This window comes from Schistocerca americana, chromosome 2 (assembly GCF_021461395.2).
Source record: "Schistocerca americana isolate TAMUIC-IGC-003095 chromosome 2, iqSchAmer2.1, whole genome shotgun sequence".
Classification (NCBI taxonomy): domain Eukaryota; kingdom Metazoa; phylum Arthropoda; class Insecta; order Orthoptera; family Acrididae; genus Schistocerca; species Schistocerca americana.
The window spans coordinates 1,016,114,191-1,016,137,551 of NC_060120.1; the positions used below are offsets into that span (position 1 = coordinate 1,016,114,191).

The 23,361-nt window shown below is 39.4% G+C and overlaps 1 protein-coding gene across 1 annotated transcript in view; it reads left to right on the forward strand.

Moving 5' to 3' along the window:
* Positions 1-23,051, forward strand: part of LOC124596424 (smoothened homolog) — a 131,325-nt gene extending 108,274 nt beyond the window's left edge. The window contains exons 9-13 of the mRNA XM_047135555.1: positions 1,729-1,911; positions 2,315-2,454; positions 2,667-2,838; positions 12,094-12,337; positions 19,930-23,051. Coding sequence (XP_046991511.1) covers positions 1,729-1,911; positions 2,315-2,454; positions 2,667-2,838; positions 12,094-12,337; positions 19,930-20,955 — 1,765 coding nt within the window. The 3' untranslated portion in view covers positions 20,956-23,051. The remainder of the gene's footprint in view (positions 1-1,728; positions 1,912-2,314; positions 2,455-2,666; positions 2,839-12,093; positions 12,338-19,929) is intronic.
* The last annotated feature ends 310 nt before the right edge of the window (positions 23,052-23,361 follow it).

Below are 23,361 nucleotides of genomic sequence, written 5' to 3' on the forward strand. Positions count from 1 at the left end.
ATTTTAGCTATCATTGGAAAGAATTCAGTTAATTTAGTGGCCAATAATTTGAGTTTCTCATCAGCTGTCTGGGTGCTGGAGTAATTAGGGACCTGAATGTGATTTGCCTTACAAAAGTTGCTGTTGCAGTGTTTAGTGAAGGTAATTTAAAAAAAAAAAAAAAATAGTGTCAGAATTAATATTGGTTTATGAGAAGCAATAGGAAATGGGAGGAAACTAAAGTTTTATTAACAAAGGAAATAAATAAGAGAATAAAATATAATAATATATAGTAATTAATAAAGTCTTCAGACAATTTTTGCACTTTCCACTATATTTACGCTGATTTAAAAGTATCGTTTTATCAGTACACATGAAAGATATCTGCCAAGCTATCTCCCAGTTAATTTACTCCTGTGAGAATTGTGTGTCTTCTGTATGAATATGAGGCAACATAAATTATAATGCAATTGGTGATTTACTTCCTGTCATTTCCACCAAGTGCTTTTGTCCTATGCTGCCTGTGAATAATTTGCTGTAAAATTGCCTCAAAATGTGAAATGCTCATTTTAATATACGTAACTTATGTGAAGCTACCTGCCATAAATGTTCCCTTACAATGTTTTCTAATTCTGTCTATATCTTTGACAGAGCCCAATTTTTTTTGTGGATCTTGAGAACCTGAAGTAAGGTTCTAATGTTCCTTGTACAAAACCAAAAATTGATATTTCTGGTTCTGATCAATAATGGCTTCTGAAAGCAATATACTAAAGAACAGCCATATGCCGTCAGAGCTCTGTCTACTTCTATACTCTGCAATCAAATTTGTGGTGTGTGGCAGAGGGCACTTCTGATACTGCTGTCATTTCCCTCCTGTCGTAATACACTTGCAAATGGACTGCTAGAAGAATGAGTGTTGGCTGGTCTCTACAAGACCTCAGATTTATCTGATTTTACTGTTGTAGTCATTTTGTGAGATATTTGTGGGAGAAAGTAATAGGTTACCTGACTGTTCTTGGTATGTATACTCTCAGAATTCTGAACATAAAGCTCTGCATGATGCACAATGCCTCTCTTGTTGTGCGTGCAAACTAAGTTTGATGAGCACATCCATAGCAATATACAGGTACCTAAATAAGAGGTACACAATAAGAGCAGTATAGTTTTTCAGTGAGGTATTTCTCATTGCAAGGCTGGAGGCAACAGAAGAGGTAGGGGTGTCATGGATATTGTGAATTTTCTTATTTTGATTGTCAGAAAAAATAAGAATTTCATGTAGAGGAGCTAGCAAAATTACCCGCCGTAAGAGTTTATGTGGATTAAAGGCAATGTGAGATCACGTGGACTTTATTACTGCGTTCAGAAATGCATCTGGGAATTGGAGAACACACCAAGTCCGAGATGCAGGGAAAAAACTGAGTTGTTACAGTTGTTGTGACTTCATGATGAATGTGCAGATACTTTTCATTGGCAACATGACATAGTAGATAAAATGTCTTAATCTGGGAGCTAAACTGTGATTATTTCTACTTTGAGGCAGATCATACATTGATTAAAATCTAGAACATGATTGCTGCACACAGCCATTGTGCAGACATAGATAAGTTTCACTACACACTTATTTACATGCTCACTGGTGTCTCAGTTTCATATAGCATACAACTGACAAGTGATGTTCGAATTGAAAGTAACTGTGTTTTATATATTCCTAAGCAAAAATAATACTGACAATAGTTCTTTTTCAAAAAGCTGCAAGATTATTGGTGGTGATTCTGTCAATAATGGAAACAAGGACAAGTGTCGAATGGAGTCACGTCCGAGCTTAGCAATAATGCAACTTCATGTACTTACTGTGTTTGCTGCTGGAATAGTAATGTCATCATGGATCTGGACAGGGTCTACAATACATACGTGGAAGAGATTTCTAAGAAGGTAAGAAAAATTGTTTTTGTTAATGACATAAAGTAAGAACACCTGGCAGACAAGGAATCTGATTGAGATTGTGGAAAGTGCTGTTTATTTTGTGAGGAATGGTATAGTATTCTCGTGCTTTTGATATGCGCTGTTGCTACTATTGAAAAATTTGTCATGATCAGTATTTCAGGATAATACTGTATACAGCCAGTGTTCTTTGTGAAATTACAAATCTTTTTAAATTGTTAAAGGTCAAAATAAGAAGAGAGGGTTCAGGATTTATCATTAAATTATCTGAATTTTTACGATACATTTTAAGTTTTCTCACAAAACAGTTACTTAAAGATTATAATATATATAACCACAAGACGCATTACCTTTATACATAAAATAAAACACACATATTTACATTGTATTTCAGAGTGCTTAATAATGGTTATGAGGAGCCAGTAAGACTGAAAAAGCATAAAGTCATTGCACAAGCCTTTGCAAAACGAAAAGCTCTCAATAATGATGGGCGGCTGTCATTAAGCTTTCATAGCACACATGAAGATCCAGTGGGTATGTTTATCAGTTATATTTATAAACAGATATGTAAGAAACAAAAAGTTATCAGTCTTGTTTATAAAGAACACTTCCTTTTGCTCTGGTACAACAGTTTTTTTTCTCTCTCTCTCTCTCTCTCTCTCTCTCTCTGTCACTGCATGTAAGTAAAGATATTTAATGACAATCCTCAGTGCCAAAATAGTCTACACAACACTGTTTGCTCACAGGCTTGAACTTCGATGTGAATAGCATGGCATCCCAGGACTTAAGTTCAACATGGGCTGCTGCTCTTCCCAAACTGATGACACGACGTGGTGCCTTGATTGGTGCAACAACTGGATCCATGTCAAGTCAGAGAAGAAACTCTTTTGATTCTGAAATTAGTTACAGCGTCCGAAAGTAAGTATATTTAACATATTGTATATCTTAATATGTTGTTGAAAAATATATCTAAAAACAAGGATAATGTAACTTACCAAACGAAAGTGTTGGTCTGTTGATAGACACACAAACACACACACACACAAAATTCAAGCTTTTGCAACCCACGGCTGCTTCATCAGGAAAGAGGGAAGGGGAGGAAAAGACGAAAGGATGTGGGTTTTAAGGGAGAGGGTAAGGAGTCATTCCAATCCCGGGAGCGGAAAGACTTACCTTAGGGGGAAAAAAGGACAGGTATACACTCGCACGCGCACACACACACACACACACACACACCCATCTGCACATATACGGACACAAGCAGAAATGTCTGCTTGTGTCTGTATATGTGCGGATGTGTGTGTGTGTGTGTGTGTGTGTGTGTGTGTGTGTGTATACCTGTCCTTTTTTCCCCCTAAGGTAAGTCTTTCCACTCCTGGAATTGGAATGACTCCTTACCCTCTCCCTTAAAACCCACATCCTTTCGTCTTTCCCTCTCCTTCCCTCTTTCCTGATGAAGCAACCGTGGGTTGCGAAAGCTTGAATTTGTGTGTGTTTGCGTTTGTTTGTGTGTCTATCAACATACCAACACTTTCGTTTGGTAAGTTACATAATCTTTGTTTTTAGATATATTTTTCCCATTTGGAATGTTTCCCTCTATTATATTCATATCATTAATATGTTGTTGTAAATAACTATGGCTATAATATAGGGGTTTTCAAATTTCGGTTATATACATATGGTGCTTGTAATAAGGACCAAATAAATACTATTTGGAACAGGAGATCATGTTCAGAAATACACTATTTATTTACTGTAGAAGCAAATATATACATCAATAATCTGTTGGGGCCCAAACATTATGCCCACTGCACATCATGAGACTGAATGTGTGTGGTGGTGTTGTAGAGATGTGATGCAGTAAGGAAAGTATACACGTGAAGCACAAATGAATGGGGGAATCATTGTAGAGATAAGCACCACAAATGGGGAAATCCAATGATATAAGGGCAGAATGTTATGTGATGGTGCCCAGGCACATGTGACTCAGGAACAACAGAGCTGGTCAACTGTTTGTGAACTGCTGATGCAAACATCTAAGGAAATGGTTGAAGAATGGTGAAACCAGTAGTAGGCAAAAAGGTGTTGTTAGTTAAAAACTGAAAAGGCCTTGAAGGCCCAACGGTACTGACCGAATTCTATGCCATCGTCAGCCCTTAGGCATCATCAGGTGCCAGGTGCAGATGCAGAGGGGCATGTGCTCATCATCCACCACTCTCTGAATTTTCGTGACCAGTGTTGCTACTTCTCAGTTGAATAGCTGCTCAATTGGCCTCACAAGGGCTGAGTGCATCTCATCTGCCAACAGTACTCAGCAGACACAGACAGTGACCCATCCAAGTGCTAGCCAAGCCCGACAGTGCTTAGTATCAATGATCTGACGGGAACAGGTGTTACCACTGGAGCAAGGCCGTTGGCGCCGCTAGTCCACTAATAAAATATGAAGGTCAGATGCTTGCCTGCTCTGTAAAGCGGGATAGGTGGCAAACTGTGGCAGATCTGATGGCAGAGTACTATGCTGATGCAGCAACAAGTGTTTTGGAGAGCATCATTCAGCACACATTTTTGAACATGGGGCTTTGCAGTAGACAGTAGAAAATCTTTACATGTTCCCATGTTGACCCAGTGATGTCAGTTGAGATTGTAGTGATCACAGAATCATTGAGGTTGTACCATAGATCAACTGAAACATTTTCTTGGGTCAGATGAATCACATTTCTTGTTACACTGAGTTGAGGTGGTGTTGTCATCCAGGCAGAAAGCTTTTTGAAACATGCACTGAGCCACATACTCACTCTGATGGGGACAATATTATGCTGTGAGGGACATTCACCTGGGCATCCATGGGACTTTTGGTAGTAATCGAAGGCACCAAGACAGTTGTGGACTACCTGAACATTAATGCGGACCACCTGAATTCCTTCTTGGTTGATGACATCTTCCAGCAGTTTAAATGTGCATTTCACAAGGCTGTAATCATGCTACAATGGTTTGAGGACCATGACAGTGAACAGATGTTCATGTCTTGGGCACCAAATTCGCCTTACCTGTACCCAGTGGAACACATCATCTGGTACACTATCAGATGTCAGCTCCATGCCCACAACCAACCAGTCTGTAATTTATGGGAACTGTACACCGTGTTAGTGGACATCTGGTGCCACATATCTCCGGAAGCCTACCAAGAAATTCATGCCATGCAGACCTGCTGCTTTATTGCTTTCTAAAGGTGGACCAATACATGATCAAGCAGACAGTGATAATATTTTGGCTCATTAATGTATATTCTACGTTCCCACATTTGCTGGATTTAAAAACAATAGTAAATCACCATGGCTTTGGTCTTTGTAATATATGTAACAAACTAATTAATGTCGTAACAGTGATAATGCCTAATGCTAACTACACTTTTAGTTGTGGAACAGGATATGAACCATCAGTACAGTAAGAAGCATAGGATATTTAATGTAAATCATGAATACTATTAATTTTGTTTGTTTGTCGGTAGTAAACATTGGGTTTGCTGCCAGATTACGTTGTGCAAATTCCACAATATTTCCTCGAAGCAAGTGTCTGACATCTTCAGGTGGCTAAGTACGACTAATGGTATCTGCATGTCGATGCCACTGTACATAGAACACACGTGTGAAGAATGTGCAGGCACAGAAATTGCTCATGCGCAATGATTTGCAGATAGATGGCTCCATACTCGAACACCATCTGCCGAAAATCGCAGAGTGGCCATCCTGCGTGTGCACTGTGTGCTATGTTTACTCACTAAAAGATCATCCTAGACCAATGTTATGATGAGGCTGTTACTAAAAAATCTTCATCTTCCTGTCATGATTTAATAGCAGCCAATTCCGGGCTGCACTCATTTGAAATCTCACATCCCTGTTGATGAGGTTCTCAGCTGTGCAGATATGTATTTCTTCCTTAATGACACAATCCCAGAAAGATGATGCTGGAGATGAAACTTCTGTCTTTTCATTGTTCATGCAGTTCCTGTATTCAGACCGTGTTCTGCTATTGCCAACTTCTCCAGTTGGCGTAAGCGTGTATAACACTGATGTTCATCGCAGCGTTCTTGTACTGAGAGACATGTCTGGCCTATATATGCCACCCCACACTTAATCTTATACATATTTATAAGATTTCTTGTTAATGCGTGGTGGCTGTACTGAGACACATGTCTGGTCTATAAATGCCGCCCCACACTGATAAGGAATCTTATACACATTTATTCGGCAGAGGGCATTTGAGTATGGTGCCATCTATCTGAAAATCATTGCACATGCACAATTTCTGTGCCTGCACTTTCTTCATGTGCATGTTCTATACACAGAGGCATCGACGTGCGGGTACCATCAGTTGTACCTAGCTATCAGCAAAGTTCAACCACATAAAGATGTCTTACAGTTGCTCTGAGGAAATATTGTGGAATTCGCACGTCTTCCGGTGGCAAAACTGTGATATTTATTTACAATAGTTAAATGGTTGTGGTACCACCACAAACCATTAGAGCTTGCAATTGGGGATTTATACAAGCCATACAGTTTATAATAATTACGGCAGTATAATTAGGGATACAGTCTACAGTTCTTCTTTGTTTACAGTATTTTGTCCTGTTCTTCTGCCAGTAATTATGAATATGTTGTTTCAATTTACCTTGCAGCTATGTTTTGTACTTATGGTACAGTAATCTAGTAGTTATATATTCAAATATGCCCAAAATTGTCGTATTAAATGAAGTTTCAGTTATGACAACTGATGAAAGCCAATAAACTCTGAATGGCATTGTAAGAAGAAAAACAGAAACTGTGGTTGTATGTCATCTGCAGTTGGATAATGTTGTGTAATTGGGCTGAACAGTGGCCTTTCAGAAAATATTCGTACCCTAAACATATGTTAAAACATTTGGTTTAAGGTTATATACTATTAGATTGCTCATGCAACAATGTGTATGTGAAAGCTGCCACAAAGGTTTTATAAGACACCAGCAGAGGAGATATGAGAAGTGAAAAACTGTGTTTGTTATAGCGTATACTGAAAATAAACTTGAAAAATTTGTATGTGGTGGTAGAAGCACTCTGCCGTAAGAACTGACTGCTTACATGCCTTTTTTCGTCTCCTTCTTCCCTCTTTTTTGCTTATTCAGATTTTCCCTTACTGTGTCTGTTGAGGACTTAAAATATGTGTGTGTTTAAAATATGAAACAAATTAAAGGTTATTTGTGTCAGTCATTTGTCTGTAAAATGTACACCACACATTTCAGTGGTGTCCCACCCTTGCCCTGCAGATGAGGGTGACAAACCTTGAAATGCCTGGAGGACTTTAATAACTGACGTTGATTTTATAATTCAGTTTGTCTTTTATTCAGATGTAGTACAGAGTTTCATACAATAAGTTTCAGATTTTTTTTGTGAACTAAGAGTAATTACCACATAGTATAGGGTAAAATGTGACAAGAATAGAATGCTAAAGATTTTGAGAAAATCATGTCTGTTCCATGTACTGCTTTTTCTCAAAATTCCCCTCTTTCTGGTATGTACATTGTTGTATTCCCTCAAATCATTCAGTGAAGGATTCATGATATTCCTTCATGGAGAGATTCTCAAGACCATTTTGCAGGCAGAAATAATCATTTGTAGGACCTCTAAATGCTATCTTCAAATGAGTTATTTCATTTTGGAAAGAAAGAAACTCATATGGCAGACAGATCTTTGATTTGCTGTGGATTCATCAATGTCCGAAGCAGAGCCATGCACACCAGATTGCTCGAGTGCCACAGCCCACCATAGGTGGGCTGTCCTTTCTTAGATGTGCTATCTGCTTGCAGTCCTATCTCAGCCGAAGCAGCCTGTGCAGTCCTCCAGGATGGCTTGTACAGTTCAGTCAGCCAACAGTTTTTGAGACACAACCATACTCAGGCCATTATGTCTACATCTATATTGCAATACTTACCTCATCTAGCTTGAACCAACCTAACCAAATATGTAGGTCAAATTCAGGTTGCAGTGGTAATTTGCTGTGGCACAGTATGTCACATGCTCTTCTGTAGTTCCATACAAAAGATTGAATGAGAAATACTAAAAATATACAGCTATTACAAACTTGGCTAACATAAACTATCTGTTTGCATAAGGGCACACGTAGGAAGCTCATGTTTCCTGCAGAAAAGAGTTCATTATTTACTCACCTTGTACTTGAAGAGGAAAAAAAGGAAAAAAAAGTGTGCACTTATATAGTAAATGACTGTGGCGAGAAAATTACAAAATAAGTGTAAAAGCCAAATGTCATTCACATTTTGAGGACTTTTGTATGCCTTTCTCTGTAAACAAGAAGTCCTGTGAGACTGAAATTGCATTCAGCACTAGTACTACTAGCAGGAATGCCTAAAATCTTTTGTGCTAGCTTTTTTGCAGACAATTTTATGACAAGTCTATCAGGGTTTCATGCATTTTTAGCCATTCCAGTAAAAGAAGTTAACTTCTGAGAGAAAGGGGATTTAAACTACCAGGTCCTTGTTAAACAATGTGGACTTTTTATTCAGGCACTGTACAAACCATTATTCTTCACTATAAGACCTGAGAGCAACATTTAATGATGTGATAAACAATGAAGGGTGGGATGATAATTCTTTACATCAAGCAGTTGGGCTAAGTAGTATACTGGATGACCTTTTCTTTTTCTACTGCAGCTGTACAATTCAATTTTGCAGCATACAAGTATCTTGTTTGACATCTTGCAAAATAAAACTGTGGACCTAAGATCCTGTAAGCTTTAAATTGAAAATTTGAAAAAGGCTGGTGGAAGATGAAAATGTGAGGAAATTATTCTGAAATACAGAATGGAAGCTAAGAGCCTTATAAATTCAGCAGGAGTATCTGAAATTAATTTTAATGAAACAGAAGTAAGTATTCAGAAATCGAAAAGGCTAATATTCAAAATAACTGACACAGTACTAGTAAACATCAAAACTAGATTCCAGGACTTCCATGAAACAGATTTTTCAGAACTTATAAATGAGAAAATATGTAAATATATCTAAAATCAAAGAAGATGTGACTTACCAAACGAAAGCGCTGGCAGGTTGATAGACACACAAACATACACACAAAATTCTAGCTTTCGCAACCAATGGCTGCTTCATCAGGAAAGAGGGAAGGAGAGGGAAAGACGAAAGGATGTGGGTTTTAAGGGAGAGGGTAAGGAGTCATTCCAATCCCGGGAGCGGAAAGACTTACCTTAAGGGGAAAAAAGGACAGGTATACACTCGCATACACACACATATCCATCTGCACATACACATACACAAGCAGACATTTGTAAAGGCAAAGAGTTTGGGCAGAGATGTCAGTCGAGGCGGAAGTACATAGGCAAAGATGTTGTTGAATGACAGGTGAGGTATGAGCAGTGGCAACTTGAAATTAGCGAAGGTTGAGGCCTGGTGGGTAACGAGAAGAGAGGATATACTGAAGGGCAAGTTCCCATCTCCGGAGTTCTGACAGGTTGGTGTTAGTGGGAAGTATCCAGATAACCCGGACGGTGTAACACTGTGCCAAGATGGCATAGAAAGCTTTCTATGTGGGAATGACCAGCAACAAACTGTCCATTCGCATGAATGGACACAGGCAGACAGTGTTTGTTGGTAATGAGGATCACCCTGTGGCTAAACATGCCTTGGTGCACGGCCAGCACATCTTGGCACAGTGTTACACCGTCCGGGTTATCTGGATACTTCCCACTAACACCAACCTGTCGGAACTCCGGAGATGGGAACTTGCTCTTCAGTATATCCTCTCTTCTCGTTACCCACCAGGCCTCAACCTCCGCTAATTTCAAGTTGCCGCCGCTCATACCTCACCTGTCATTCAACAACATCTTTGCCTATGTACTTCCGCCTCGACTGACATCTCTGCCCAAACTCTTTGCCTTTACAAATGTCTGCTTGCGTCTGTGTATGTGCGGATGGATATTTGTGTGTATGCGAGTGTATACCTGTCCTTTTTTCCCCCTAAGGTAAGTCTTTCCACTCCTGGGATTGGAATGACTACTTACCCTCTTCCTTAAAACCCACATCCTTTCGTCTTTCCCTCTCCTTCCCTCTTTCCTGATGAAGCAGCCGTTGGTTGCAAAAGCTAGAATTTTGTGTGTATGTTTGTGTTTGTTTGTGTGTCTATCAACCTGCCAGCGCTTTCGTTTGGTAAGTCTCATCTTCTTTGTTTTTAAATATATTTTTCCCACGTGGAATGTTTCCCTCTATTATATTCATATCAGAAAATATGTAAAGTTGAAGCTGAAAAACTACTTAAAATATATTATTTATTGACAATGAAAAACTGAAAAGAGAACTTATGTTTATTTACAGCAGTGAGATAAAACATCTAGAGCCTCAGGACCATCCAATATAAGCAATGGATTAAAAAACATGTTCTCTGAATGTGTGAAATTACTGTTGTTGGTTCTTGCAATTCCAGCAACCATTGCATCTTGCAAAAGAAGCATAAGTATATTAAAACGCGTAAAAGCCTACATTTGCAACACAATGACAGATTGTCAAACTTGCCGAATTTGGCTGTAGAAGTATCTTGTTTGACATCTTGAAAATAAAACTGTGGACCTAAGATCCTGTAAGCTTTAAATTGAAAATTTGAAAAAGGCTGGTGAAAGATGAAAATGTGAGGAAATTATTCTGAAATGCAGAATGGAAGCTAAGAGCCTTATAAATTCAGCAGGAGTATCTGAAATTAATTTTAATGAAACAGAAGTAAGTATTCAGAAATCTTCAACCAATCTGCAGGATTTTGTATCTTGAGTATCGATGATTATGGCCAGAACAAGGGCAGGAGGATAGAACAAATTTATAAGAAGATGTAACGATGTGTTACTATGTGTTATATCTTTATGACTGTGCAGCTGTTTAATATTTTTATGCATTTATTTATAATAGTTTCTGTAGTAATTTCAGCTTAGTAGAAATTTACTTTTGAAGTGTTTCTGTTGTAGAGGATTTGTTTTAAGGTTTTGTTTTACAAAATTTGTAATTCTGAGCCTACCCTACAAAAAACGATGCTTTGCCATTGGTGCCAAGCATAGTTTTCTTTACAGGCTGGCATGTCCCTACCCCTTGAATAGTTCAGCCAGCGTCACACTCTGTGAGCTGCTGACCTCTGGGAAGGTGCATTTTTATCATCAAATGAGACAACATGCAAGACCTCTTAAGGCCACTTTGGGAGTTTTATATAAATTTTACAAAAGTTACTTTGACATAACAATTGCCATACCTTCTTTTACTGTGCTTATGCTGCTGCATCCATTTACAGCAAAGGACCTTCACACCAATTTTGCCAATGTACTTTGGTATTTCCACTTTTGGTGGACAAGATTCATTGCAAACATCCAGATACATTACTGCAGTTTCGCTTCTTAGTATAGAAATATTTCATCACCACTTATGATGTTGAGCGTAGGTCTGGTTCTCGCAGCTAGTTCTCGCAGCTCAAAAGCAGTAAAAAAAAGCATCTGTTGATAAAATTTCAAACACTGAAACATGTGTTGCTGGAATTATATGGTGATATATCTGCTAACTGCCAGCCTTCCTCATATGAATATTTATGTGTAAATCCAGTCCCAACAGTACATAAATTGTGTTAATAGATGCTGCAATTCTAAGCTGGTGCTAGGGTACATCAAGCTACTTGCATCTCAATGAAAATGTCTTCTGCGCATAAGAACGTTTGAAAGAATGGAAAGAGAAGAATCTCCAAATGTAATCATGTGGGACAGTAAATGTATACTTATCACCCATTTCGAAATCAGAAAAACTTAGCACATAGGGATGAGTGACTGTTAACTGAATACAGAGTGGAACATGAACCTGTTAACTGAATACAGAGTGGAACATGAACAATGAAAGCATTACATTAGACTGGATGTTTCCAATGTGTCTTTTTTGGAAGTGGGACAGTGGACAAGTATCCAGTCATTCTTAAAGCTTACTGAAGGGTCTTTCATACACCTAATTGGAATACTTATTAATATTTTGCTTGGGTACTATAAATTTTGAAGCAGTGCACAAGAAAAAAATATAAATAAATTAGCCTCTTAATTGTTCAATAAAAATTTCAAGCATGTGTGAAAAGATTCTCTTCTTATGATGTCACTTTTCAGGGTGTCGGTAGAGTCACGTCGCCATTCGTTGGATTCACAAGTTTCGGTTCAAATAGCAGAAGTAACAGCAACTCGGAAAACAAGAGCAACACCACTTCCTACAGTTAATGTAACAAGAGGACGAACACATCGCAGTAAGCGACGAAGGAGAGACTTTACTCGATGCAGAGTTGGAACGAGAATGGGGCCCCTTGTGGTTAGGAAAGGCAGTTCATCATCTCAGGAGAGTCAGCTTGGTGCTCAGGTATGGATAGTGCACTGTGTTTATGTCCATGGATTTTACTTTATGTCCGTAGATTTTACAATAGATTTCCAGAAAAAATACATTCTCAGGTAATGACAGTGAGTCTTCTTCTTTTTCTTCTTCTCCCTCTTGGTTTTGTTTTGAGGAGGACTGAGTTGCAAGCAAAAGCATAGTAGGTAGTGTCTCACATTTCAGGCAAACTGCTCCAAAGGAGCTCACTTGCCACTGAGCAGGTGGCTTACGAAGTGGACAACTGTCGAAGTATCATATCAAAATGCAATGCATTGTCAGTCAGTGATATTACATTATGAAGTTTTGCATTAACCTCAAAAATTGTGATTGATACCAGTGGTGGCTCATAGGTATACATTCTGGGTGTTCACAATTCTTAAATCCAAATAAATATGAGAGTGCAAAATTATGCCTGAAAAAAAGGAAGAATTGTTATGTGGAATTTTGTTGTCTTGTACATCATTAAGTACAGTTTATGGCAAGGAGGAAATAATGTATGAGCTTTCACTACTCTCCATTTCACATTTGTGTGCGAGTGGGAGTTTTCGTGCTTTTTTTATGTTTTCGGACAAATGTACAAGATCCCTAATACGTATATTACTTAACACATTTATTTCAAGACTGAAAATCAGGCATTCTTACATTGCACCCACTCAACAACTTATACTTATTATAAACTTCTTTGTTAAATGTTTGCTTGAAGTCACACTTATTTGATTTCATCGCTTTCTCAGACAGCAGATGTGGTCTGGGAGGCCCTACTTCCTTTGCGGCTAAGTTTCCCTGGTACCCCTCTTTTCTGTTAGAACTTAGTACAGGTTCAACAGAGTTCATGTCGACACTGCACAGGAAATCCAATTCCTGCACAGTAAACAACCAACTCCAACACAAACTACCATCTGCAGAAATTATTAAATTAAAAAAAGTAGTACTAGAACCCAGAGCAGCTACGAACATGGGGGCCTTGCATGTTCCGCACAGAGAGAAAGAGAGAGAGAGAGAGAGATTGAGATTGAGAGGGGGGAGGGGGGGGGGGGGGGGAGGAACAGAAGATACATTGCAATGCTGTCAATTTCCTTCCATCAGTTCATGCACTGAGACAGCTGACGGCACTCTAGCATAAACATTGTTCCACAGTGAACTTTAAGAACTGCATTCTTAGTAACAAGAATCCTTACGTGCGCGCCCACACACAACCTTGCACATAGAATTAATTAATATTAAACTCAATCACAACATTCCCAATCGTATAAAATATCAAGATAAATAATTTCTGTGCATTAAGTTCTATATGGTTGAAGACCAAATACTCTGACAGTAAAACAGCTGTAAACAAAAACAAAAAAAAAAAAAAAAAAAAAAAAAAAACAGGAAACCACTGTCTTTGGTAACAAGATACATATGCAAAATTTTTTGTATAACAGAAAGCAAATGAAAGCCCAGCGATGATGCTGAAACCTCAACGCAATGTCTCTGAGTGATAGCACAAAAAGAAACAATTGTGTTTTGCTCAAGGCGGATCCCTTCCAAAAGAGCAGTTTATCTGTAAAGCAAACACAGACGGAAGAGCTTCAATCTCAAGGCAATACGCACACTATTTTGTCAGTAATCATGAAGTAGCTTCATTCTTTCTTTAAATACTGTCAATGTTTAATGTTCTGTCTTTTGAACGACAACAATTTGTTTTGTTAATCAAACGAATTTTTGAATTGCTTCGATTAGGCATCCATAGTGATCGAATACTTTTAAAGCATTTTCAAGTTTTAATAATGTGATCATAAGGGTATCAGAAACAGGTCATTTGATGTGTTACTAAAAGCTAATTTTCTTTCATTGTGCAACCTGCTACAGCATTATAGTGTGTGTACTTAATATATGTTTTATGAAGAAAATAGCATTGTTACAAGGTCTGTGATGAAACTTGAGCTCCTACTAATTTTTTGTGCTGCTGTGGTCACAGTCTCACAAATAAAGTCATAAGTAGCAGTAATTGGTACTTACATACTTCACAACCAGAAATCCACGCCATTGTCTTCACTGTTCGACACAGATGAACCAGACTCAGCATATTTATGACGAATGGTTCCACAACCGTGTCCCTGCCAATTTCCCTGTTGTAATCTTCATCTTGCAGTTTTTCTGCGTGTGTTACGCAAGCTGTCCATGTAGACTTTGGGATTCTGTCTATTGCCTCGTGGAAGTCTCTCAACATCTGCAATTTTGAATGTATTGTTCTGTTTCGCAATATATGCTTTCACCTGAGCCCATAGCAGCTCAATTGGGTTGTAAATGCAGTGGTATGGGGTAACCTAACGATACAGTGTCCATACTGCTTTGCAATTTCATCTGTATCATAAACTCTGTATGCAGGCTTGTGTTGACTGGCAAGAACCAGCAATTCTGCTGTGGTATGTGTCGAGTTATGAGGTATTCCATTAGATGACAGCCATGCAATAACACCTGCCTTTTTGGAGTTCATATTTGGAGCTTTGTTCACTTGTACTGAGTAGATGCTCGCATTGTCCATGACTATAACTGAAGGTTCAGGAATTGTTGTGTAAACCACCTTTTGAAGACACTGTACATCATTTCATAGTGATAATCTTCAGAATTATTAGCCTTTGACGCCTTAAAAATCAGCTTATCCTGGGGGAAAAAAGCCATTATCTGCTGATCTGACATGAAGCACTGTAATTCTGTTACCCTTACCAATAGGAACTTTTAATCCACCACACCTATCGCTCGTTTTCCAGCACATAGCCCTTGCATGGTTCTGATTATCGAAAGTTTCAGCTAAGTAACAAATTCGAGATATGCCAGCTTCTCTGATCTCCTGCATTGTTCTCAAAAACACAGTCCTTGCAGCTACAATATCGCTTTGTTCCATTAATAATTTCCTACCATCGTTTGTTTTCTGATACCTGAACCGCATGTCTTTCAGTATCCTCAACGTGGTCCATTTGCTTCCGCTAAAATTTTCAGCTTCTTTCATACGCGAATCTAGTTTCTCTGCTGTTGGATACTCGCCTTCAGCATACATGCTGAACACTATGCGCCTTAAAACGTTTTTCGCAAAATCGCCTAGCTTAGCTCACACACCCCCCCCCCCCCCCCCCCCCACTTTTTTTTTTTTTTTTTTTTTTTTTGTGGGTGATCTGAAAACATTTGCGCCACAGGCTTGCATTGATGTCTTAGCTTCACTGGATATTTTCTGAACGGTCCTCAAACCAACACCACAGGCTTCAGCTGTCGGCTCACGGCATTTGGCAACGGTGCGACCTGCGCCTTGTGCCAGTGTAGATTCAGCAGAAGATTGTCTCTTACAGTATTGGAACACACAGAACACTATTCCTCTTGCCTATTTGTATAATACTTTGTGTGATAGCTCACCATCACTCATAATGAACACTATGACGGCAGTCAGCACTCAGCAAGGAACACTGTAACTGAAATAAACAGTTAGAACTTCCGAACACAGCTCAATCTGCACAGAACTAAGACAAGAAAGTCATTGATGTGCAATTGGCTGTGAGTCACGTGGTACAATTCTGCATGCTTCTGCGCATCCAATCCTCACCCGCCTTCATAGCTGCTCTCCACTCTATCTATCAGCAAGGTCACTTAACTAGAATACAAATGAGGCATTGAGAGCCATAAGGACCAAAAGCATACCATCTTCAACTCCCCTCCCCTATTTAAGTGAATAGCAGAGAAACCAGTGAGAGCTTTTCATGAATGTTCAGACATATGTACAACGTGGGCATACAGTACAGATAAAAATGACACACCATAAGGTCAACAGATACCAGCAGCATGAATAAATTTTACATTCAATATAAAGCACATCATTGTCAGTTTTGAACTGACAATGATGTGGTTTATGGTCCTTAGCACCTCGAATGAATTACTGTATGATAAAATCCAAACCTTAATATACTGTATTTCATTCAGAATCCCACAAAATAGGTTTCTCGATGAGTATAACCATAACATATAGTGATTTCCAAAAAATTTTAGTATGTAGTGAGTGAATTACCATATCTGTGGAGTGTGCTGCTGCATGGTGGGATTTATGCGAAGCGACTGTGGATAAGTCCACTGCAGTGTGCTTTCACCTCGTGGCATTGACATAAGCTTGTAGTTGAGTGGTAAGGCCTAGCAGTTCTTGCTGTGAACTATGCGCTATGTTTAGCAAATCCGTATGTATTTTTCCCATAAGGCAATTATGTCACGCCAGCTGTGCATGTCCAGAAGCTCCTTAAAACATGCACAAGTGAGAGTGTGCTCTTGACTCTGATGCCTAGCTTCACTGAGTGTAGAAGAGCAATGTAGCACAACATGGTAAATTTGGTGTCATGTATTTTAGATTACCGCATCTACATTACATTAAACAGCACTCAAAGAAGAATAACGTATAAATCCCCAAGGTGTCAAAAGTTAGGATGTTCTTGTGCTCTTATTCTCTCAAACAACAGCTGCCACTGATTAATACACAAGCTAAGATATAAAAGCCTTTGGAATGGATACATGCCAGGGTGGAAACAAACATCTAACCCATCTGAGTACAAAATTGGTAGACTATAAAATTGAATACCAAAATACACTCCTGGAAATTGAAATAAGAACACCGTGAATTCATTGGCCAAGGAAGGGGAAACTTTATTGACACATTCCTGGGGTCAGATACATCACATGATCACACTGACAGAACCACAGGCACATAGACACAGGCAACAGAGCATGCACAATGTCGGCACTAGTACAGTGTATATCCACCTTTCGCAGCAATGCAGGCTGCTATTCTCCCATGGAGACGATTGTAGAGATGCTGGATGTAGTCCTGTGGAACGGCTTGCCATGCCATTTCCACCTGGCGCCTCAGTTGGACCAGCGTTCGTGCTGGACGTGCAGACCGCGTGAGACGACGCTTCATCCAGTCCCAAACATGCTCAATGGGGGACAGATCCGGAGATCTTGCTGGCCAGGGTAGTTGACTTACACCTTCTAGAGCACGTTGGGTGGCACAGGATACATGCGGACGTGCATTGTCCTGTTGGAACAGCAAGTTCCCTTGCCGGTCTAGGAATGGTAGAACGATGGGTTCGATGAAGGTTTGGATGTACCGTGCACTATTCAGTGTCCCCTCGACAATCACCAGTGGTGTACGGCCAGTGTAGGAGATCGCTCCCCACACCATGATGCCGGGTGTTGGCCCTGTGTGCCTCGGTCGTATGCAGTCCTGATTGTGGCGCTCACCTGCACGGCGCCAAACACGCATACGACCATCATTGGCACCAAGGCAGAAGCGACTCTCATCGCTGAAGACGACACGTCTCCATTCGTCCCTCCATTCACGCCTGTCGCGACACCACTGGAGGCGGGCTGCACGATGTTGGGGCGTGAGCGGAAGACGGCCTAACGGTGTGCGGGACCGTAGCCCAGCGTCATGGAGACGGTTGCGAATGGTCCTCGCCGATACCCCAGGAGCAACAGTGTCCCTAATTTGCTGGGAAGTGGCGGTGCGGTCCCCTACGGCACTGCGTAGGATCCTACGGTCTTGGTGTGCATCCGTGCGTCGCTGCGGTCCGGTCCCAGGTCGACGGGCACGTGCACCTTCCGCCGACCACTGGCGACAACATCGATGTACTGTGGAGACCTCACGCCCCACGTGTTGAGCAATTCGGCGGTACGTCCACCCGGCCTCCCGCATGCCCACTATACGCCCTCGCTCAAAGTCCGTCAACTGCACATACGGTTCACGTCCACGCTGTCGCGGCATGCTACCAGTGTTAAAGACTGCGATGGAGCTCCGTATGCCACGGCAAACTGGCTGACACTGACGGCGGCGGTGCACAAATGCTGCGCAGCTAGCGCCATTCGACGGCCAACACCGCGGTTCCTGGTGTGTCCGCTGTGCCGTGCGTGTGATCATTGCTTGTACAGCCCTCTCGCAGTGTCCGGAGCAAGTATGGTGGGTCTGACACACCGGTGTCAATGTGTTCTTTTTTCCATTTCCAGGAGTGTACATCTACAACTTCCAATGAGGTACAGGCACGACAAATACTGTGTTAGAATACCAACACTCGTTTATTAGTAATACAGACCAGACATGCAGTGGTGATATAGTAGTGCAAATATACATTTTACATTACCATGCCACTGTCAGTATGCACCACACAAAAGCAACAAAGTGTTGTTTGTTTTTCTTGTTACAGAGGTATTGCACTGTCTGAAATTTACAATGGTATAAAGGTCAGTATGCGGGCAGTCACTAAAATAACCATAGTGTATATGGGTACATGAAAAGATAAAAAGATTTTTAAAAAATGTACTGTCAACAATGAACAGCAGAACAGAAGAGGCAAATGAATTGAGAGACAGAGAGCACACCAACTAGTTTTTTTGCGAACAGGTGCTTCATTTGTTCAAATTGTATGTTTCAGAACGATCACAGATATGCACAGAGCCTCATTCGTGATGACTTTGGCTGTAATACATGAAGTAAGAGGGTATGAATGCATCGGGCAATTCCCCAGAAGCACTTTGACCTTTATGGTTTCCTTGTGACAGATGAGTCATAGATGCATCATTACGAACTATAGAGGAATTGATGGAGTTGAAGTATCCTTTATTTTTGGTCAAGGTGGGGGGGGATATGAGACACAGGCAGTCATCAACTTCAATAGTCATACTGTCATTCTTGTAGTGTGTTATGAAGAATGTCTAAAAGAGAGGCCAAACTGTGACTTGTATTCACCACATTAATATTTTAGTTACGTAATGGGATACGTGCTATATGCTAAAAATACTAGTGTCTTATCTAACAATTCATACCCTAATGCTGCTGCGCATAGGAAGGATCTGAAATGTGTACTGTTGAAACATCTGTCTACACTCCATGCTTGGCACCATCAGCTTTGAACTTGTGAAACAACATTTGCAAGCTCAGAAATTTTCAGATGACAGTGAAGTTACAGAGGCAGTGCTAAGATAGTTACAAGCCACACCAAACTGTCTTCTTCTTCTTCTTCCTCCTCCTCCTCCTCCTCTTCCCTCCTCCTTGGGAGCAGCTCTTATTTAAGGGTGGGTGAAGTGAATTGAGAAACAAGTACTTACAGAAGTAACTTTGTAAAATTGTTATAACAAACTTCATGTGATTGAATAACTCACATGTATATCCTTATCTGTCATAAAACACACTGGCATAAATTCTCAAAACAGTACTTGCTTTTCCTAGTTAAGATCACAGCAGGTCATTGTTTTATGTGATCCACTCTGATACAGATGTCTTCTTGTACAAGGGTGTGTAAAGTAATTACATCTGAAATTTCTTGTAAGTTGCTCATAAAAGTAGACTTAATTCTCTAGGCCGTTATCTGCTGTTCATAAATTAGCATATTTTGTCCATAACATAATTAAAGTTAAGGAAACAGCACATGAATTGCAGTAAACAATGAAAATTAGAATTTTTGATAACTCTCTGCTGTGCTAAAAAAGTGCCTACATTGTTACCACAGGTGACAAAGAAGTGGTACTTGTTTCTGAACATTAACTGAATATTTTTTTCTTTTCTTTTTCAGATTTTAACTGCTCTAACAATTGGTAATTCTGATATATCATCAATGGTCCCCAACCTTATGAAGCGAAGAGAGGCGAGTGCAGGCCTTGATGGTTTAAAGCTAATGCTGCCCTTACCTTCTGCTTTACTAGGGCAGAGCAGTTGTGGATCTGAAGAAGATTTAAGCGACTGTAAAAAGTGTGATGAAATAGAATGTGAGGTGCTAGATGGCGTTCAAAGTGACAAAAATGAAGCAGTTAAGGACACCATTGTGGACACCACAGATGAAACGGAGAATAAGAAAGACTACAAGTTTAAAGAAAATGAAGATGAAGTGCAAGATAAAAAAGCTTGTTCTTGTGGGTCAGGCATTGTGACTAAAGATATTGAGTTGTCTACAAATAAGGATACTAGTGTTATAGCAGTTGCCAATCAAAGCAGTTTCTGTGATCTCCCCACCACAATGAGGGCAAAAGGTGCTGTTACAAGCTCATCATACAATAAAAATCAGCTTTACATGAGTACTAACATTCCAGATGATATAAAGTTAAGTGAGATTTCAGATGACGATGCAAACTTTTTAGGAGCATCATATGATGACACAACATCGTACTGTCCTGAGTTACAGCGGTTGGCTGGATCACTTTCTGATGCATCTGTGTTCACACACCACACACTGGGTGGTAGTAGGGTAAGGACTGTTGGTGTTGGCCCCTGTACTGTGGGCGCTAATACTAGGATACATGTGAGAAGTCGTGAAGTTGGTACTCAAACAACACCTTCTGAAGATATTGGTATGTGTGAATTGAACAGCCGTGGTAGTACTTACAGCAGTGGCTCTGGTGTAAATCAAGGCACTCAGGTAAGCTTTGGTCCACAACGTGAGAATAGTGTGAAGCCCTACAAGGGCAGTGAAAAACTGGAGAGTCTTACTGGTCTTGCAGCTAAGGGATTAAACTACAGCTACAACATGAGCAAACTTGTTGAGGAACTTGCTGAAATTGCTGCTGGGCATCCGTTACAATTAGACCATAGAAAAACGTGTTGAGTGCAACATGTTACATATTAGGATGGCATAAAAATGTTCTGAACATATTTCTGACGTAAATGGTCAGAAACCTTTTGTAGCAGAAGTTTTATTCTGCTGCTTACTGCTGTTAATGGGGCTTCCTTTCACTGCCAATGCAAATAGCATATTATTTTGATACTATACTTTTTCCTTGTGCCATAATCACACTTTTCATATTGATTTGACTTCTTCTGTAGAAGAAAATGAAAACACTTTTATAAATTTGACAGGCATTGTGCTTCAGAAATATTTTAAAGACGGATATATTTTTCTGTTGTTCTGAAAAGTAATTTGTACATAGTTTTTTGTACAGCTCTATCATGCCAATGTAAACTTGTAATCAGTTCTTATATATGAACTGGAGCTCATAAAATGTGATGTGTAAATAATGCACATCACTATGCACATAAGTAGATTTAAGAAGACAAAAAATTCTTATATAGAAGCTGTTATTTATTTTTATTAGTGTATTATTCAGTGACAGTCATCTTTCATCAGGTGATAGTGTGTTGCTGTTATGTAGTAGATTTACATGCTTACTGAAAAAATCTGTTAGATCTCTTGGTGCCTTTACATAACAGCTCTGTTCTGGAGCAAGAAACTGCACTAACGGTGTTATTATTAAAATCACCCAATTATATTTACTGAATTAAAACTGCAACATTTCAAAAGACATAGTAGTATCCAAGGCTTTACTTGCTTCCACTGTTTTCATTACATTACATTTAGGAAAATGGTAGAACTCTCAGAGCTTCGTGAAAAATTTCACAAATTTATATTTTATACCATCGGATTAGAAAAGGAGCTCAACAACACAATGTGACAAAAAATTCAAATATACCATTATTTAACAGTGTTATAGTCATGTGACAACCAAAACTAATACATGTGAAATTTCAGTTTAAATCTGCTAATATAGGAATTAAGACACAAAATGACAAAATAAAAAATTTTTAATCTGATGATACAAACAACGGAAAACCCAGAATGGAATAATGACAATATTATGAAATGTTGTCCATATGTGTAACTCATCATCTCCGCTATGTGGTGAGTAGCAATCTACCCTTTTCATAATATTGTCTAATCTGAAGATTTGAGATGTAGGGTGTTCAAAAACACTGGCATAATTTCAAAAAGTAAGAAAAAACAGCAAATGTTTGTTTTCAGTAAAAGACCAAAATCATGCCATGACAATTGCAAAATGATACAAAAACATTATGTAAAATTCAGTATGAAATGGAAGACAAATGACAGAGGAAAATCTAGTAAAAGAAGCAAGTCTGGAGGGAGGTTCGCAGATGCGGAGACATCAGACCAATGCATTGGTTGCAGTTAGATGTAAGTTGAAGCAGACCAAATTCACAGTCCGAATGGACTGCAAAATACAAGGATTTGTAGTCACTCTCTTTTAGTTCAGCAAGTTGCATAAGGTGACAAGACAAATATATTTCTGAGCTGAGCTGTATTATGCAAAGGAAAATTCTATTCAGGAAACTATTAAATTACTAATAATGACACAACAAACACTTCAGAATAAAAAGAAGGAAAAAATCCCAAGTTTTGGAACTATTGTGTTCCTCTGTGATGGAAGAAAAGGTGATTGGTTGGCTATGGTGGGAAAGGAGGGCGGGTCATCCAGATTACAAGTTGAGAGGAGACAAAGAGGAAAGAGAAAGTTTGAAAGGTTTCTTATTTTGCTTTGTCATTCTGTTTTTGGCTCTATGAACAATTACTGATCATCTTGTTTTATTGATCTTCAAATTCACTCTCGTTATAAAGCATAAATATACTATTTGTGAGTGATATCATTTATTAATGTCATCTGTTTTGAGATATTGCTTGATCCTTATAAGGAGGATACCTATAATGCCAAACATTTTTATTTTTCTTGGTAGATTTTTTTTTTAAATCTACAAAACTGAGGGCCAGTGGCTAAGACATAGAAAATACCACAGAATAATTTTTCTTGTCTAGTTCTGTCAGAAATTCATGAGATTGTAAGTTGATATCTCTTTACATAATCCTTTGTGGAAGCCAAACTGGGAAGGCACGCGCACACACACACACACACACACACAGAGAGAGAGAGAGAGAGAGAGAGAGAGAGAGAGAGAGAGAGAGAGAGAGAGAGACCTGCTGACATTGCAGAAAATGTGTGTGTTGGGGGGAGGGGGGGGCTTAATATGAAGGAGGGACATTTAAGACTTACAAGGAGAGGTCCCCAGAAGTGGGATCAACTTTTTGAAACCTTCCACACAGTGATGTAGGTTAAGACCCTAAGTGTAACACCCGGCATCCATTCACCCTGATGGGGCCTCATTTGCAAGTAATTTATGAAAAAAAATCGGAATTTTGTATGATGCTCATTAGCATTAAAAAAGG